The 20287-nt window shown below is 43.5% G+C and overlaps 1 protein-coding gene and 1 long non-coding RNA gene across 3 annotated transcripts in view; one reads left to right on the top strand and one right to left on the bottom strand.

Annotated features, from left to right (window-relative positions):
* Positions 1-20287, bottom strand: part of LOC119442702 (NBAS subunit of NRZ tethering complex-like) — a 91189-nt gene that overhangs the window by 9747 nt on the left and 61155 nt on the right. For both annotated transcript variants that reach the window (XM_037707669.2, XM_049662325.1), the window contains exons 40-49: positions 20190-20281; positions 12540-12695; positions 10781-10971; positions 8690-8800; positions 7910-8157; positions 7225-7343; positions 6356-6445; positions 5443-5556; positions 4594-4676; positions 2060-2225 (exon numbers count right to left, since the gene is read on the bottom strand). In XM_037707669.2, coding sequence (XP_037563597.2) covers positions 2060-2225; positions 4594-4676; positions 5443-5556; positions 6356-6445; positions 7225-7343; positions 7910-8157; positions 8690-8800; positions 10781-10971; positions 12540-12695; positions 20190-20281 — 1370 coding nt within the window. The remainder of the gene's footprint in view (positions 1-2059; positions 2226-4593; positions 4677-5442; positions 5557-6355; positions 6446-7224; positions 7344-7909; positions 8158-8689; positions 8801-10780; positions 10972-12539; positions 12696-20189; positions 20282-20287) is intronic.
* LOC125943303 (uncharacterized) lies at positions 14688-15501 on the top strand. Its single transcript, XR_007465728.1, has 2 exons — positions 14688-15212; positions 15367-15501. It is a non-coding gene; the product is annotated as an uncharacterized LOC125943303 (long non-coding RNA).

Genomic DNA, 20287 nt, shown 5'->3' with positions numbered 1-20287 from the left:
ATTACCATCTTACCGTTATTATTATCCATACTGGCTGCCAGGACTGTGCCAGCGTGGAGTTTATCAAGCTCTGGTCAGTTTGTTGGAATGGCTCCTGACAGTTAATGTGATTGCGTAATAACATGGCAGTGTCCAGGCTGCCTGCCTCGATATTACTTTGCGCGTATTACTTGCTCTCCGTCATGACAGCAAGAAATAAATGGCAAGATCAGCCATTGCTTAATCTCACCTCAAGCTGAGTTCAAAGCATAAGCAATGTTTTGTTGCAATTGAGATCAGCTGTTTGTTTTGATGCTGCTAGACCTATAGAGATGACATCAAGGTGAGAAAGTGTGTCGATTTCCACCCAGCAGATGGTGCCACAGCACTTAGCATTGACCAACGCTGTGGCCAACATAGGCAGCCAATACACACCTAAAAAAAGAATGAAGGCTGCTGCAAAACTGTGGTGTCATGGTTCTTGCGTGAATGTTGCAATCCCCAGACCTGAACATAATTTAAGATGTATGGAATTTAATGAAAGCAGCTTTGTCCCGCCAAAGCATCCACGGCATAGAGTTGGCACAATAGGTGGATATTCAGTCCGCACTCATCAATGTTTTCGCAGGCTGTGTACACACTCGCACCCGTGTGCACTCACACTCGTCTGTACTCATTGACACACTCATGCCCACTCATACTCACCGACATTCACAGGCATTTATAGTCACTTCTACGCACGCTCATACACCCATCCACCCCCACTCACCAGCACTCACTCAAATACATACATCCACTCACAGTTGCAGACAGTCACTTATGTTCATACTTACGTCCTCTCAAAATCACTGCCACTGACTTTCGTTCGTGCTCACGCTAACCCTAATGCATTCTCGTTCACACTCGCATTCACTGACACCCTTTGTCACTCCTTCTATCTCGCCCCTCTGAGATGAGTGTGGAGTGAGAACGAGTCAGTGTACTCATGAGTAAGTACGCCGACCTGTGATCCATGGCACATCGACCAAAAGGCTCTGGGCCATGGTCCAAGTTAAATGGAATTGTGTGAAAAGGAATGTGAAGCTCATTAAAGCACTCTCATTCCCTACCCAAGTAGATGAGGGCTGTGTTGGATGTTAGTGAAGATATAACACACTACTAGTAAAACTGCACAACGAGGCCATCGATGCAAACAAAGCACAGCCATGCCATCTGGTCATATTTAAAAGCAGTAATTTTGAGAAAGAATAATTGCTTCGCTGCTGCTTTTTCACATTTTATGCCACTGTAGTAGAGTGATGTGTACTTATACACTTTCTACCTCTCACGGTGGCCTGCTAAGAAACTAAATATATTTCCTGTGTAAGTGACATATGACGTGCTATTGCGCAGCCAGGAGGCTTAGAACAACTGAAAGTTGAGCAAGTTGGCAGAGATTCATGTCAGTGAAAGGCAGACGTGTAAACACAGACACAAGTAAGAACAAAAGAGTCAAAACAGAAATGTTAACTATCAAATGAAAGGTCGCACAGTGGTGGAAAAGAAGGAAGACACTTAGCTGTGCATGCTCAAGGGAAGGCAGCGCCACCTAGTCAATCATGGGCATGTGTGGGAACTCGTGAATGATAACTGTTTGGGCATAACAATGCCTTATAGAAGAAAATCGAGGGCTGACTTCGTATGATGCATATGCCATGCATCGACCATAAGACGCACTTCATCCTGATGTCTGAACAAAACTATACTGCCTGAAAATTTTCAAGTACATTTGAAATCACAGCAGTGTAAAGAAAGGTCAAACGATATTCCACCAGGCAGCGACTGTTTATGCTCAATCCATCTCCGATTGACCCAATACGCTTTCAATGTCAGGAGGCTGCATGCCATGTGCAGGTGATGCGAAGGGGTGGTTTGGTAACGTATGACACACGGCGTTGATTGCTTTTGTGGCATTCTGTGCATGCATTGGGTTATCACCACTGTTGGCACCTGCTGCTATGGCAACCATGAGCCACAAGCTCGTGTGTTCATGCTAACAGAGGACTGACCTACACACGGCACTCACTGACATTCAACTTACTTTTGTTGGAATGCCACGCGAAAGTTCAAACTCAGTTGCATAGCTCTGAACCACGGGATTGCTAGGGTCGACAGCTTCGTCCAATACTCCATCCGCTATCCTCTGCAAGTGTGACAGGTAACTCTGGAGGGTTTTTGCTGCATCATTCCACTCTTTCTCAGATCCTCTGAAGGGAGCAAAATACATAAAAGAAAGTAAATTTTTAGTGTTAGTGCATATGACCAAAAAAAGAAAAGAAAAAGAAAGCCATGCTACATTGGCCCTCAGTGGCCAATGTGTACTTGTCAACATAAGACTGCTATGTAGGCAAGGTTAAACAAATTAGAATGCACACTAGCATTTCCATGCTTCTAGTTGAATAAAAAAGCAGTGCATGTGATACCGGCATGATTATTTATAGAATGTGGACGTTTGATGACATAGCCAATATAAATTCTGAATCAAACATGCAACTAATCAGCGTGACACATTCCAGTTTATGTATTTACATTTGGCATTGAAATCTATGTTGTTGGTATGCTTTACAGGAAGCTTGGAAACAGAATCTTGTTTTCCTCAATATGAAAATGCCTACTGCGTGGCCACTGCAAGACATTCATCACCTAAAGAATAAAACTTAGTGATTTAATCTCCTTAACATTTTTAGCAACACATAAAAAATTTCATCAGAACTATAATGAAAGTTCCTTCGTTACTTAACTCTTGCTGCTTCATTCCTATCTATTCATTTTCTTTTTCTAATTTTATTTCTTTCAGATGCTATAAAGGTAACGCACACTCCAAACACTTAGTGTCGCCTATTAGATCTCAGGAGAACTATATTTACAGTGAAAGCTCGATGATACGAATCTCACGGGGTCACGAAAAATATTCGTATTAGCCGAAATTCGTATCATCGAAACACAATTAAATCTACAGTCGAATGTCGATAATTCGAACTCGAAGGGGCCCGAAAATTTGTTCGAATTAAAAGGACGTATTTTTGAAGTATTTGTGCACCATAGCACGTTGCACGAACGGTGCGAGTCGTGAAATATCGCGGAGAGCAAGCGCATAGCAAGCGCGGGCCACGAAACTGCCCACGCCGGCTAACGGTCGCTTCCCGATAACGGCAGAAAACGAAGCTTCAGGGAGCGGGCGGCGCCGGCACACGGGTGCGCGCGGAGACCGTCGAAGGTGAGGGAGGAGGGCGGCATGGAAGCGGATTTGGCTAGATTTGGCAGCGTCAACTCCGCCGCTTCGGTGGCTCCCCTCGCCCTCCCTCTCAACTCCCTCGTAGCTCTCTCACCTTCGACTCCGTGCGCACATCTCCGTGCGCGCCCGCCGCCGTGCTGGCGCCAGCTTATTTTAGCCGCTCCCTGAAGTTTCGTTTTCTGCCGTTATCGGGAAGCGAGCGTTTGCGGGCGTGAGCAGTATCGTTGGCCCGACTGCGCCTCCGCCGCTGCTTCCCTCTGCGCTGCTGCCGCAGCGTGCAAGGTCAACATGTGACTAGAAAATAGAGAAGGGTTCACTGCCATTTTATCCGCGTGGCTGAGACGTCGGCACTAGTGTGTGCTAGGATACGGTTGTCTAGAACACTCTAGTCGGCACGTACACGCTTGTTCCGGCGCGATGCAGAAACGGCGACCTTGCAATTTGAGAGAGGGTGAAATTTCCGCCGCGGGTTCTTTTTTTTTTCCCCGGGCTCCTTCGCGCGCGGCATTGAGGGGTCTCTCCTGAGCTTTTGCTCTATGGCGGTGTTGGAGCAATGCCGGTTGGAGGCGCCGCCGCGTGATTTGGCGCACTGCTAAGAGCATTGTCGGTGCGCGGTATGTTCGAAATAAGCATGTTCGAATTAACGAGATTTGACTGTAGCTAAATTAAAGAGTCAGAGGTGAACTCAGTCAGGCACATGTACGTAAAAAGCATTTATTTCTTGAAGAAAAAGTCTCTAATGTCCTTCTATCTCGGTAGACAATCCTATCTCGGTAGACATAGCTCGCTGCGACTAGGTAAAATGGCGCAAACACAAAGAACGCGGCCTGAAGCACAGCAGCCACTCCGTCCTATGGGCGGTCGCAGAAAAGGAGGAAAAGTACAAAAGCGCCACCGCTTCAAACTCTTCGCGCCCAGTTGCGGAGTCCACGCTGTCCGGCGCCGCGTCCGCGCCTCCGCACCAAAAGATAACGGGAGAAAGCGCGTGACTGCGCGCTGTTCTCTTTCGCGGCCGTCAGTGGGGCGGCGTTTATTCGTATCAACCGACGCAGGCCGAAAATCGATTCGTAACAACCGTTCTCTAGCACGTTGCAAAGTAATGGGGCTCGGCCGGGACCACAGAAAAATTCGTATCATCCGGAAATTCGTATTAGCCGTGATCGTATCATCGAGCTTTTACTGTACTATCTGCCACTTGTTATATATACCCATCATACACTTCTAAAATATTTTTGCAATTGAAGTGCTCGCGAGTTTTGATGTAAATATTCAAAAGTGTCAAACCGAAAGCTGAAAAGTTGCACCAGCTGTCATTCCAGGAAACGTGAACTTAAACTTACATTTTAGGGGTTTTCTCGACTTGATATTGCTTCGCAAGTTTTAGGCACTGCCTCACCACATCCAGGCGTATTCGCCGGCTGACCTGCATGAAGAAATGTGGCTGTAAGCAGCGGTTCATCCGAGTGTAATACTACTACAGAAAAATTGTATGCACACGAACAATGCAAAGGGCTCAGTTTCCTTGAATTGAGTACCACATTTGGAAACAGATCAAGGATACACCACAGATTGACTAGGGCAGTTATAGCCAATGGTTGATGAACCACGCAGGAAAAAAAAAAAGAAAGAAAAAAGAAACAAAAAAAAAAAAAACAAGCGAAGTCACTAAGTTGCGTATGAACTAAACTGGTGTATGTCAGTTTGTCACTAAATTTTAGAAGAAAGACCTTCAGAGATATTAAAAAATGGAGAAGGTTGCTTTGACCCTTTCAACAGCTGAACAGCCAAACTTTCACAGACCATGAATGTTTCTTGGACACACAAAAGTGTTGCACAGGATTGCCCACACAGAAAAGACGTCATTATATTCGAGCACTTAAATTCAACAGGAAAGATTACAGACTATATTTCATTAATAATGATGCACTTTAGACATAACGTCAGCTGCTGTTGCCTTAATCATAAAGTAGAGAAGTCGTCGAAGTTATACAGGACTAAAATGTAACAAATTGTTTTTACTAAGCACGTCTGGCCCTGACCCACATCAACATAAAAAAAAATTGATGCCCGCAACAAGCTGTGTGAAACCACTTACAGCCTCAACATACTTAAATCAATGCACTAAGAGAATCTGCACTTTTTAGGTCAGTCGCACACAGGACGGCACATTAGTAAAAGCCCAAACTTACGCGTTCAAGCGACACCTTGTCAAATGCAACTGATTCTGCAAATGTAACAAGATCCGACGGAGACAGGTTCTCAAGGTATCCCCGGCATTTGTCAAAGTGCTTTGTCCACTCAGTCTGAAAAGTGAGCAAGAAAAAATAATGAAAAGGTCTTGCTCGATAAAAAAAGAAAGAGTCATAGCAGCGCAAGTTTGTGAAACAATATAAGCCCCCATGTCGAACTTTAAGTACTTAAACATGAGAAATACAAGCAGATGCACAAGCCACCATAATGGCAATAAGCGCCTCTGGTTGACTGGTTCATCTAATGATTATTAGATTTATTGATAATCACTTGATTAGAAGGCGGTTCCTCGCCTCTGCCTTTAGCCCCTTCGTCCAAGACGATGTACTGTACATCTAAATAAACAATATAAATAAATTAGATTTTACATCCTGAAGGAACATCTAGGCCATGACTTGACACTCTGGCGAGGAGACTCTTGATTAATGATCGGCACCTCGTGCTCTTTATGTGCATCCAAATCTGAGCACATTGGTGTTCTTGGATTCTGTCCCCACAGGAGTATGGCTCATGCAGATGGGAATCAAACCTGTGACCTTGTGCTCATAAGCCGAATTTCATAGCCTTAGAACCATTATAGCAGCTAGATGCATTTGATGTGCTTTACAACATCTAGTAGACATTTTGCCTACTTGTTTTTTTTCGCACATTAAGCTTGAATGTAAAAATGTTATTTGATAATGAAAGCAAGACCTGTGAAAGGTTGCAGATGTGGTTCTTCAATCTATTCATGTACCCCAAAGATCCTCCTGCGTGGGTATTACATAAGGAGGACCTATGACGAGTGTACTTTAAACTTAATCGATGTGTCCCTTAAAGTAAATGAAGGCATTATCCTGATTACTAAATTACCGTCGTTAGCACTGTTTCTCCTCCCTTCGACAGGAAAAGCTTGGAAGCCCACGTGCAATAAATGGAGGAGGACGTCAGGCGGCTGCCATCCTGGAAAAGCAGAAATGGAAAACAGCTGTTACCACAGAATTTTCGCCAGCACTGGACTCGTCTCAAGGCCAAGACAGACATAAGCTCTTCTGTGAGCGTCTTCCTGCAGTTTCCACATTACTTACAGAATCTTAATCCCAAGCTGTCTTAGTAGTTCTGTTATCATCACTATTCTAATATGCATCTTTGTTGCATGTGATGAAAAGCAGGATAGAAGAGGATGTTAAATTTCGATAGCTGTTGTGGGCCCGTTCCTGGCTCGAAATGATGCAGGGTGGTCGCTACAACAGAAACTAGCTGTTCACATTGGCACATACTGGTTTGAAATGGTGTAGCAAGCACTAAATGTCGCTGAAATCGGCTGCTTAAGGTTGGCGCACAAGTGAACAGGTGTCACAAATTTCACACAAGGTGAATAAGGTGACACAGCCATCTCTGGCTGTGACCATGCTGTGGATTCAAAGAAAGCTGCAGGCTCTTATTTATTTGCTTGTTGTTCAAACCTTTGAGACCCAAACATTTACTTCACTATGTGACATATGATTCATATCATGCACTGCCAATATAGAAAATATAGTACTGTAGGGTGTTCTTTAGTCGTTTAGTTTTTAAGAATTATCTCTCTAAACAGAGTGAGATCTGTATTTAGGCATTGGTAGAAAAAAGGAAGAGTGTTTGTAAACACTGCTGGCTCATTTTCACCACACTATAAGCACTGTAACCCATACAGATTTTAGTTACTAAGATTGATAATCAATGTCATACAGCAGGATACTCACATGGCAGGGAATGCTGGGAGCCAATTCTGCAATGGCCTGAACTGTGTCTTTGTTCACAAATGGACTTAGGATGACAAGAGGTGACTGTCCTGGCTCGAGTAAGGCCTTGTAGTCTATTTCTGAAAAGCCACACAAGACAAATGGTGTCAGTGGAAAGGAAGGTTAAAGCTGTCCATCCTCTCACCTAACCAATTTGTTAAACTATCATAATGTGATGCTCGGGGGTAAAAAAGATTTGTGCCTATGCCAGTGTTTGCAGTCGCACACAATGAATGTGTCTGATATGGTGCAATCTGGTGCAATTTTGTACAAAACCTGCCCAATTTTGTGCAGTAATGTGTAGTGAGCTAAAGATGCTGCTGCTGCCTTATCTGCAGTAGTGTGCCTGCAAGTATAGTAGTCTTTCTCGAAGTTCCACGGCACAAGATCTTCCACTCTGCACACAACTGTCAAAATATTATTTGAATACTTACAAACAGCCTAAAGCATGAAAAATTTGGCAATAATTTCACTGGCTGCAAAGGCCTGTAATCTAGTATCCTTGCATCCGCTGCACTCCGCAAATGCAAATCAATCCTTATTATGTCTGTTATGCACGCAATGAGAACCCAAATACTACGTAACAAACTCTCAATTGCTGTTTGCTGTAAAGAAGGAAAGGCGGGACATAAATTAGCTTACGTACTAGGGCATGCTGACCGAAGCCTCTCCAGGAGCCTGAGGTGGTCGGATGGTTTGAGACCCAAGTTGTCGGTGACCGTGCGGCCACAGATATCCAACAGCTTGTAGAAAAACCTCATGACTCTATGGTCAGATCCATTGAGTGACGGGTAGATGCGGCTAAACAGCTGTTCCCTGAGGGACTCGGGGCTGGAAAGTAGGGCTTCCAGCATGCCGCCAGTGTGAAGGCGCTGTTCGATATCAGTCACGTCACTGCGCAAAGTTTTCATCCTCATCACACCCCCCTGTTCCATGCAACACTCAGAAAAACTTGATCCAACGAGACAGCAAATTGATACATGTCCCAATTAAAGCCAAGGCTAATCATAGATTATACTGAACTAAGAACAATCTAGTTTGTTTGCCTTTATCTTTACCAATAGCTACATTAGGTTTGAATTACATAAAGTCCAAGGCCTGATGCTTGAAGCAATGTTCCAGGACTTCTGATAGTTTGACAGCATTCTACTTGATAGGGCTGCTGACTCAGTTGCAATTGAGCTTTCCAGGTGTCGGCAATTATTCATTAAACACTGAAAGTGTTGCTGTTACCTATCTGGCTCAGATGCCAAGACTAAATAAATGCTGCATATGGTAAACATGCTGCTGCATAATTCGTAGGAAAATGCTGCTTAGTGACAAATGAGGAAGCGGATTCACTGCTGAGCTAGCACTCAAGGAAGGTTCGCTAAATGCACACGACGTACGAGAAGCAGAAAATCGTAAAGATTAAATAAAACCTCACCATCCTTCAGAAAATAGAAATTCCAAATGGCATATATAAACATCCCACGCAGGAATGTCATAGCGCCTCGCCAGGGAGATAGCTGCTTCCAAGGCTTCCTGGTCCAGTGTGCTGTTTACAAGAAAATAATAGAAAATATCTTAGCAAAGTATAGTGAGGGAAACTACAGCCCACAAGTTTGCAATGCAGGCCCTCTGAGGCTACTGAAAAGACTGCCTACCCTCCCAAGCATTCCAAGAGTAATGAGAAAAATGGCAGAGAGATAGCTGCCCAATGTATGCCCAAGTATGACATTTATCTACACAAAAGTAAGAGTTGAAAGCAAATCTACATCACCCTGCCACCCCTTGGTCACATGAAACAAGGATAACATTATATGTATCAGTATGACATGCTTCTTCACTCCATCAAAACATACATGCGAAAAGATATAGTGCTCTTCTGAATGCAAATTTGCTTATCAGCCACCTTTAGCTTTTACTCAAAATGCTGGAGCAAGGGGCATTTCTCAAACAGATCCTCGTTGCAGGAACTACATAGCAGCATTATCGAAGCACAGCGACTACTCTCGTTGATAGGTGGTGCTTTCCTCCACTCAAAAATGTTAAGGTGGCATTTCAAGTGGAAGAACAATGAATACAGCGGAATGGGATGAACTAACTGTTCTTCCTTAAACAAGGCAGATTCACATTAAGTAGGGTGGTGTGAAGTGAGCAAAAGATTAAATGCAATCACAGCAGCATGCAGTGACTAGCAGATTGCGCATTAGCAAATTTCTGTGAACAGCTGAGCAAGATTGTGTGGAGGTAATAGCAGCTTGTGACACCATGAGAACCAGACCGGTCAATGTGCTGATCCCGTAAAGGTGACACAGAGAATCTGCCAGACTGACTGCAGCTTTAATCAGATCTCATTTTAGTGGAGTGCCTATAAAGTATTTTTCTTTTTGTCCACAGTCAGCCCAGTGACACTAAATGACACACATCTGTCATTTTTTCAAAGGCTGATTTGCATTGCTGTATTTAATCATGTAAGGTCTCTCCTTGCACATGGCCCACACCCTATATTGAAAATTGAGCTTTCGGGAAAAAATATGTTTCAGCTAAAGACACCCACATTAACACTTGTGCCAAAGCAAGCTAAATTACTAATAGCAAGAGCAAAAACAATGAAGAATACTGAACAAAAGTTTTTATGGTGGGTCTTCAATATTTCAATATTCTGTGTAGCAGTTATAAAGCAGCACACAGCGCCAACAGAGAGACACGAGCTTGGATTGCATAAGAGCCACAATGGGTCGAGAAGGGGGAGAAGGAAAAAAAATGAAACAAACAATTAAAATTAATTAAATTATTGGGTTTTACGTGCCAAAACCACGATCTAATTATGAGGCACGCTGTAGTGGGGGACTCCGGAGATTTGGACCACCTGGGGTTTTTTAACGTGCACCTAAATCTAAGTACACGAGTGTTTTCGCATTTCGCCCCCATCGAAATGCAGCTGCCGTGGCCGGGATTCGATCCTGCGACCTCGTGCTCAGCAGCCCAACACCATAGCCACATGAGCAACCACGGCGGGTACCAAACAAACCAGGAAAGGAAGAAAGGTGTAGGTGTTACACAAGTAAACGTGATTATATGGGACAGAGTAGATGAGACCTCATATTGTAGTGTACTACAAGCTACAAGTCCCAGAGCTACAATAATGTCACTGACAAGCAATTATCCAGCTTGTTACTTTCTGAGGTTGATTGACATGATACGGCAGCTCTATATACACACTTCACAGCTGTAGAGAACAATGCTTGAGTGCATGGTTTACACACAACATGTAGCAGTTACTGAACATGACAGTGACATGAAAGCATGCATGCATGATCGACCAAGTAAATGCCCAGAGTTTGTTCATTTAGCTTGAGGTGGTTATCACAATGATGTTACCTCAAATATTTAACGAATTCCGTGTTTTTATTTAACGAAGACTGCCGAGTGTTTTTTGCTGACAGCCTGTCAGGCCTGTACTACACAGAACTTCATGCTACAAGAGTGGCCAGTGTCACAATGCAGGGGATGATGAGGTAGTGCCACTCACAGAGCCATCCCAAGAATTGTTTCTGCCTTGTAGCGATTGTCCTCGGTAAAACGCTCCACATCAATGCTTCCACCCTGCTTTTTCAGCAGCTCGGCTTGAGCCAGGTCTGCCTGCATTTGGCAAAACTTCGAGGCAAGCTCTGCGCAAACATGCGCATCATCGTTAAGTGCATCATGACTCTTGCTTGAAACCTACAAGAAAAGAGAAAAGAAGAACTCAGGCACACAGTAAACCAATGTAACAATTATAGCACAAACTACTGGTGCTATAATGTGACCATAGCTATCAGTATAATCAGTGGCTATATTTTGTATGTAAATAAAATTTTTCCATTCCCTGTTATTTGATAACTTATTCAATGCCTCTGGAAGTTAATTTTACAATCTATATGGTTCTACTCAGAAAGGCAAGAAGGTACGCTGCGAATACACACCAATTTTTTTCACATGACACACTTTTGCTTCTTTTTAGACAAATCTTCCAGTTGGCATGCTGACAAGATATTAAAAGCTTACTAAGCCACAAATATTTACAATAGAATTAAGAGCATTTTAGACAATGAACAATTTAAGTACTCAGTGAATGGCACCAGCATAGAACCACAAGGGCAATATGGCTTCAAAATTTCCCTTCCAAGATTACTTAAAATTGGGCACCGTATTCTCGATCGATCACACTCAGGGATACATTAACTTATGCGTGACTCAGCGTCTGGTTCAACACTCTGCTGAAATGATGGGTGTTCTGCCTACTGTATTAGGGCTCTTTCACACCAGTGACTCACAGAGGTGACTCACAATAAGCTCACAATAAGTGACTCACAATAAGCTCACGCTTATTTTATGTATGTATGATGGTGCAAGCAGACGTCAATGACACAACTCGCGAGACATCTTGAAGTGACGACCGGACCAACTAGCATTCACTGAAAGTGTTATGCCCAAAAGTGATCATTCCAGAATAAAAACACAGGTGAAAGTGGCACCTCATGTGTCCTACCCTACCCTCATGTTCACAAGCAAGCACCACGAAGCTCTTCCTAAATACCATTTAGCATAAGACAGGGCCACTGCTTGGCTGAAGTAGACACTGTGCATTAATAATGTTCACTGCAACCATAGACAAAAAAATTGACAATGAAGCCAGGGAAAGCATAGGTGAAATTAATTGTCATTTTTAATTAAAGTGTAGAAATAACAAGAAAGATGGAAATAACAGTGGACGAAAACATAAATTGCCACCAGTGGGAGCTGACCCCACATCTTCCACATTTTGTGTCTGGTGCTCTACCGATTGAGCTACGGCAGTGGTTGTCCCTCCATCCACCTTCTTGGGTATGTATACTCGATGTAAAAAAAAAAAAAAGAAGCGTTAGCCAGTGCCACTTACGGTCATGGCAGCAGAATAATGGCTAAAGAATAATGTTCTTTAGCGATTCCAGTGATGAGGAGAAGTGCTAACGAAGTGCAGTGACAACTATAGTTGAGCGGTGGCACTGCCCTCCGTTTTTGAAGACAAGGTGCAATGTCAAGTATAGGAATGTTTGACATTGCTAACCTCTTAACTCCTCTCCTAATTGGGCAGTACTTACTGCCTGCAGTATTTGTAGACAAACAAACAACAACTAAATAAATAAATAAATACATAAATAATAGGGACTGGTCCTATTTTTTGTTTTTTCTGTCTTCACTTGGCAGTGCTTCACCTCAGGTAATGCTGTTTTACCAAATGCAAAAAAGTGTGGGATTGCATAGCGCACCTCTTGCACCACCTGCTGGGCATCCAGGGAAAGCAGCCGATCTGTGTCGGCTGGATTGAGGGTGACGAGGACCAAGAGCGAAAAGAAGTAGGAAGCGACGCTCAGGACTATAGGTGTGCTTGGCAAGTTGAGGAAGAACTCTTCCACCTGGTCCAGCTGAAAAAGTACAGCATGTCTTGCAATAAGCACTTGATACCCCAACAGGCTGGCACAATACGATGATGCAAAGATCAGCGAGATTTAAATCACATTGTACATCAAAAGAAGCAAGCAATGCGTATAACCCGGAATGGAGCAAGCACATAATTCAGTGCAGCAAAAAATGTGCCACAGTCCCTTTACCAACAGTAAAGCCCCACACATAGTACGCAGGAATGACACTCCTGAATGAATGCTTCCTACAGCAAAGGGCCTCAGTGTCACTAACGACTAAATCTGACAAATACACTATTACAGAAAGCATCAACAGCTTCAGCAGTGCTGTACACTACAAAAACTCGCAGCCACAAAGAAGCCAAACGGCTAAGTTCTTGCTCATAATGCACCATGACATGTGGCAACGTCTTACTATGGAATCTTCAGCTCAGCTGCTACTACTAGTTGCTGCTTCCAGTTTGCACGCCTTCTGTCGCAAACAAAACAACAATGTGCATTCATGCTGATATGAATGATACGTTTGTTGAAGTATGGTTTTCAGTAGCTTTGCCTGATAGTAAAAATTCTGATGTAGAGATCATCAATTCATTATTCTTGTTTCCTATAGTGCTTTATACTAATGATATTTCACTATTTTTCAACAGTGTGGAAAGAGTTGTCACAGTTAACCTCTCTAGGCTGTTGTCATGATTTCGTGACATTTACAAAATCCGAGCTCACAAAACCAAACGGGACGCTTAACCCTTTTCCTCCCATTGACGAGTATAGTCGTCATGAGATTTTGTACCAAAATGACCGATGACAACTATACTCGTCATCCACAAAATTTGTCACACAGGGAACCAATGACGACTATACTCGTCATAGCTGTGTTTCTTGACGCTAGATGGCCGCACTTGTCCATGTTGTGCAATTTGTGCCTCGGCTTTTATTGTACTGCCGCCTCTGATACCACCGCATGAAACATGGCTGCCTCCTCAAAACGAGGCAATGAAAGAACGTAAAAGGAATTTCTTCTATGACTGCTTGTCAAACGACAGCTCACTAGAGTTTTGTATGGATACAAAAAATGATGTGTTCTCGTCTGACGATTTTGATGACAAAATTCTGTGGATGGACCGGAGGACCTAGCAGCTGCCCGTGAGTGCGGAGTTGGCCTCTGTGCCGCACCGTGCTTCGAAGTCTACCATACGAAGACGGCCTACTAACTGTGTTAGGAGCTGTGGAAGTATGTGTTTTTGCACCGTTTAGGTTATTTTTGCTTTGTATTCTCTTGTTTCATAGTTTATTGAGCCCTGACAAACGCTTTTTTGCAAGACACTGCAGCTGTGCAGTGAAGCTATCTTCGAGCTATCTTTTCCCAGTGAACCACAAATATCCATTCGATGTACCACAAAAGACCAAATATCCAAGACATTTAATGACGTCCAGTTTACATCTATAGTACGTTCGACTGGTACGTGGCAGTCAAAGGTCATCCATAGGACGTTGAATGTCCTTATGATTTGGACATCTCTTGCACATTCAAAGCTCTCGTGCATTGATCGTACATAGTGCGTTATGAGTAGATGCACGCACTATGCCGCAGAAATACAAGCAAATTGTCTCTAATGCCTAACAATGGGAAGCTAGGAGAGAAAAAGCATTTAATTAATTATTTTGCAATTTAGCACGACCTTTGCTCGCACTGTTGGAGGTCTAGTAACGTTGCTGCCGGACACCGCGCGCCCAATACTTTCGCCATTTTTTCGCTATGCTTTCGGTCTCGATTACGTCATTTTCTTTCTCATACAAAGATGCTTTATTTTTCAGTTATATCTATTAGTACACTGTTGAAAATACGTAACCTTTAACTTGCTGATGTATCACGACAATTTATAAAGAAAAAAAGAAGCTTGAACCAGCTTGAACTCGCAATAGCTCTGACTTCGCATCGCCACTGATATCAATTCAGCAACACCCGCCTCGATGCAACTGCTACGGTGGCTAGAAGTGCGCAGCAATGTTCCGGGCGTGAGCAGCGTGTGCTTTATTTGTGTCTTTTCGACTTTTGTGCGGTTGACCATGGCCCAAGTACGTGTATACTAGGCAGAACTGTACAGTTGCGTGCTGAAATTTCGAGCTGTGCTTCTGACTGCTATTTGTGGTACGTTTGTTCGCCTTGCGGAGCGCTTACGGGAATACTCGGGAGGCAATGTTTTGATGGTTAATTTTCGCACATGTTTGTATCGCTTGGTTTCCTGCGTTCCTCTTCAAGTGTCAGGGATATTTCTCATTTGCAATGCATATCTCTAAGTCTCTGGCAGCATTATGTTATTGACACTTTTGTGATCTGAGAAGCTGCCTGACCAAGTTGCCTATCAAGATGAACATTCCATCTCTGGATTCTGCTTGCGTGGAATTTATTTCACCATATATTTTTCAATGCAGCTGGAAAGTACTGGCTTTCTATCTTGAATCCGGTGGCCCCAGAAGCAAGTGCTGGCAAGCAGGCCATGCGCTTTTGGTCATTAATTAGTATGTTATACTACCTCTTACTAATCAGTTTTATTCTTTTTAATTATAATTGTGGCACTGTGCCTACTAGTCATTTTGTGCCTACTCGTTACTTGTGTTTTAATGAAGTTTAATTTTCAAGAATATGTTTTTGATTACGTTTTTTTTTTTTTAGATCCGCGTTTAACCTGTTTGTATACAGCGAGAACATGTAATGAATAATTTCATACATGTGCGTGGCTGGGGGCCGATCATTTTTGTAATAAAGCTTTATCAGTTGTATAAATAAAAAAGTAACATTGGTATGACATTGTGAGTTTCACTGGTGTGCTTTACCTAGTGCTTACTGAACTCACTATTTTTCAATTATCCATTGCAGGATTTGTAATGATGCATAATGATCAAAATGCGGATTTAGGGTTTTGTTAGCACAGTTTTCGCATTTTGATGAGCGCTAGAACTATATATAAAAGTTGACAGTCACTTTAGCGAACACTGAAGAGGATGAAGGCAGAAGCCTGTGCACTCACGAAGCATTAATTAAATTATTTGTCATTCTCATTCGCATGCGTTGTTACTTCTATTGTTTTCTCCTACCAAAGTTGTGGGCTCGAGTGCCTTAATTAACTTCGTCATAATTAACACCAATGGTTGCGGGCTCTACTCCCACCAAAGGTCGAGGGTTTGAGTGCCTTAATTGTATCTTAATTAACTTTGCCTTAATTAACACCAAAAGTCGTGGGTTTGACTTCCACCAAAGGTCGAGTGTTCGAGTGCCTTAATTAACTCTGCCCTAATTATCTTGCCTTAAGTAACTTCGCTCTAATGAACACCCAAGGTAGTGGGTTCGACTCTACCTTCACCATGTCAATTGGAATCCAACTTGGAGATAATTTGGAGATGTGGCCGATTCGCCCATCTCTCCAAGTGGTTTTGACTCCCAACAAAGGCCGTGGGTTAGAGTGCCTCAATTAACTCTATCTTAATGAACTATGCCTTAATTCGCTTCGACCTAATTAACACCAAAGGTCGACGGTTCAATGCCCAATTTTGGTGCCATTAAATTTTGGTGCTGCAACGCTGGACATCGGATTTTTCGACCATTGAGCCATCTAAGGATTTCACCTTAATAAGTGTTGCAATTTATATTTTCACATTCACACGTTTACACGCTAACAAAACATTTCAAGCAAAGTCACCAGTTACATGCCGACAATGGGGGTAACTGTGCCATTAGTGTGCCTCAGCAGATGTACCATCGAGGACAAATTAAATGCGAACAGCGGAGTGTGTGGCCGAAGCATAACTAAAGGTATACTGTGCATGTCGTCGGCCAGTCGTTGTGCACGTGCGTGGGAATGTAGTTCTCGAGGAAGAGTGCAGCGCATCCTCGCCCTATTGCGACAAACATCACATGTATTTTGTCCGAAAGTTGTTTTCTCATCTCTCCTCGACAGTGCCATACCCACCTGGCAGTACAGTGTTATGGTGACTAGCACCATTGCTACATCTGTAGTGTGGCATGCTACCCAGCTTGCTAACGTGCATTGCTTTGCTTTTGTTACCACCATCAAAGCTGCCAGTGTCTAATCGTAATTTGAATAGCACGAAAAATGTATTGCATTGGATGCGCAACAACAGTGCTAGCCACCGATAGGAATCACAGATAATCACAGATAGGAATGGCACTGCAATGGCGGGGTGAGAATACAAGCTTCCAACAAAATACAGGTGACGTAATACGCACTAGGACAAGCAGCCCCGCACTCCGCATCGAAACCACATGCATGTGTACAATCATCGCTGGCCGACGCCACACACTGTGCTTTTAGTTACGTTTTGGCCACACACTCTGCTGTTCGCATTTCATTTGTATTCAATAGTACATCTACTGTGGCACTCGCAGGTATACAGCTCATTATAGCGTCAGCAGGAAAAATCCACTAGATGTGCTATGGACCTCCTGCGTCCCCAAAAAGAACATCTATTAGAGGTTACTTATGTCCAGCTGTGACATCCTTTCAACGTTAGAGCAACATGATCTGGATGGGACTTAGATTATCCATGGTACGTATTTGTAACGTTGTTTGGAGAAATATAGATATCTATAGGATGTGTGCAATGTCTCAAACATGATGTTCTATGGACATCTATGGTACATTAATGGTTCACTGGGTTTATGCAGTTAGTGAAATAACGGAACCCCATTGAATTGAAATAATGGTGCCATTTTATTCAGAAAAAAAAAAAGCTCCACAACTTAAGCGAAAAAAAAATTTCCGGTAAATTTGGTACAATTTTCTTCTTTTCTCACAGTAGGTAAAGGGTTAAGCAAGAGAAATTAAAGTCGCCATCTCTGCGACACCGACTGTTTCACAGACTGCCATAAGATGCGAGACGGTTCACTTGCCAAGTCTGAGTATGTTCAGTGTCAAAATATGCAAATATAAAGGCACTGTTTTGTGCTAGATGCCCGTCTCAGTTTTCTTTAAACTAGTCTACAAAGTTAACCCGGGCAGCAAATGGTGTGAAAATAATTCTGTATTTTCTTACCAAGCATACCAATATATATAACTGCAATTCCAATGTTCTTCTTCAGCCAAAAAAATTCAGGTTATGAGAGTTTATTGCAAGCTGGGTAACATGCTAGTGTATCTATTCATCACAACACCCAAAACTTTGTGACCTTTAGTGAGAGTGGCGCAACGAAACCACTATAGTCATGCCATAATGCTACACATGCTAATGACAGCTTCAATGCTCATACACACAGCTCATACTTGCAACAAACAAAAACCACAGGTCCAAATTTTGCACTGATTCTTTCCATTATTCATTCTTCTTCCCTTTAGTCACTGGCTTGCACAGTGAGATGCCACTTTATTGACTTCATCAGTCTTTGAACAGCATAGTGGATTGTAAAGACTGGCAGCAAAGAGAAACAACTGCTATGGTATGTGGCTCCTGACCACGATAAATCCTGCTGCATGTAAAATACTTGCAAGTTGAATTTCGCTGCTTTTCTTTTTTAATCATTGCAATTGCAATAAGAACATGGAAAAAGACACTGCATGATGACAGATGGCATCGCTGTTCCGTTGCAGAGAAATTGTCATCTTCTGAGATGACATACACTTGCCACTGCCTTGAATTGGCACTGCTTCAGGCTTAAAGTGCCCCTCACCAGGCCACATAGCAAATCTTGGTTACACGCTGGAAGTTGTTCGGTGCCCTCTGAGGAGTGTTTTAGTGCAAGATTTTAAAGCGAAAGCTCTACTATGCCATGTCTCGCAAGGTCATTCATTGCGTCACAATGACCTTGAGCAGCTGGAGCGCGAGCGAGTGTGGCAGGTGTGACGTCATGCCACGTGATCTGCTGTGGAGAAGTGTCACAGCTGCGCTCGCTCGGAGCTTCGCCACTGCGGTACCACAAGACTAGGTGAGGGTTTAACGGCTGCTTTGCCAGCGCTTGGTCGCTCAGTCTCGCCATGGATGGCGCGCCGGCTGGGTCATCTGTGCGTGTGCTTCAGCGCAAGCAACAGGCCGAATCCAATCATCTAGTAGATATAGCTAGACGGCAGGCTGTGAAATCTCAAGCAAAGGCAAAGTTGGCTGCTAAAAAACCGGAGCAAAGGGAGGCCAGATTAGCCCGTTATAGAGAAGCTTACCAAGTGTGGAAGCGTGCATTAATGAAACACTGTGTGCATAGTCTTTGCAAAACCAAGCCAAACAGACCTTTCGCTCATGATAACTAGGTTTACAAGAGTTAAACCTCAGCCAATTTTTTCAAATTAGTTCACTAATAGCAGAGATATAAATATATGAAGTGCCACGAAACCATGATTTCAGGAGGTGAGCGCCACCACCAACATAGTCACTCTCTCCCGTCTAGCCTCCGCAAGCGAAATTTCTTCCCTGCGTTCTCCCATACCGGAGCCGGAGGATCGCCTGACGAATATGTCATGGGCCCCGCCTAGTTTATTTTATTTTTCTCTCTCGTGTTTTTGCTGAGTGGCACACTTCTGGTGGCAGTCTTGTGCGCGAGCTTTTGCGTTTGTCTTGTTTCGCGCAGCGGACGATCTTGCGCGCTCTGCACGAGGAGACCTGCTTAGCGGTAGAAGTCAGTGGCACAATCACGAGCACTGAGGCACGTGTGAGAGGATGAAAAAGCATGATCACAGCGCTGGAACACGGTAGAAAATGACATAGTTTTGTTCTCTGCACGCGCGACTGCACGACACGGTAACAAGCAGATGAAACGGAAGTACATCTCTCTTGCTACGGTACGAAGTAAAACAAAAACACGCAAACATTCGGTTTGTATGTTTCATTATTTCTCTAAACTTTAATTTGTCTACTGAAGCAACAGATAAAACAAATAAGTGATACTGCCTTGAATAAATCACGAAGTCACGTGTCACTATGACCTGACATCACAACACTGCCATGTACATAGGCACACTTGCGCGACAGACGTCGACTCTCCGGCTGGGAGCGCGGCCGCCCGTGAGGAGAAGGGCCAGACGGTGTGTGGTTTGAAATTTAAGCTGTTTCCGTGGCACGTAGGAATGTTATATTTAGCAGACACGATCGTCAGCGTGCACTGTACACACTGCGCTTGTCAGCTCAAAATGGCCAGACCTGGTGAGGGGGACCTTTAAATGCTGCTTTAGAGTGCCACAACAGGTTCCTGACAAAGTCATTCCTATTATGATCGGGTTCAATTCCCAGCCACAGTGGCCACATTCTGATGGGGGGTTGAATGCAAATACCCTTGTGTACCCTGCCATGCTCTGGGTGCATGCTAAGGAGTCCCAAGTGGTCAGAATTAATCTAGTGTCCCTCACTATGGCATCTCTCATAGCCATGTTCGTTGCTTTGAGAGATTAAACATTCTAACTTTTCAAAAGTGAAACATGCAAAGCATAAATCTGGCCCTGCATACTGAAACCTTCAAAACTATACAGACTGATACTGGCACTCATGAAAGGCACTCACATGTTGCACACCAAACAAGCAGCACATTGCCAGAAGTGTGTCATCAGGCAAAAGACCCTTGGCCAAACCGAGCAGGATGGAGCTGCGGCTTTCTGCAA

The sequence above is a fragment of the Dermacentor silvarum genome, chromosome 2 (genome assembly GCF_013339745.2).
Source record: "Dermacentor silvarum isolate Dsil-2018 chromosome 2, BIME_Dsil_1.4, whole genome shotgun sequence".
Taxonomy (NCBI): Eukaryota; Metazoa; Arthropoda; class Arachnida; order Ixodida; family Ixodidae; genus Dermacentor; species Dermacentor silvarum.
The sequence above is the reverse complement of the archived record's forward strand: the minus strand, read 5'-3'. Positions and strand labels throughout refer to the sequence as shown.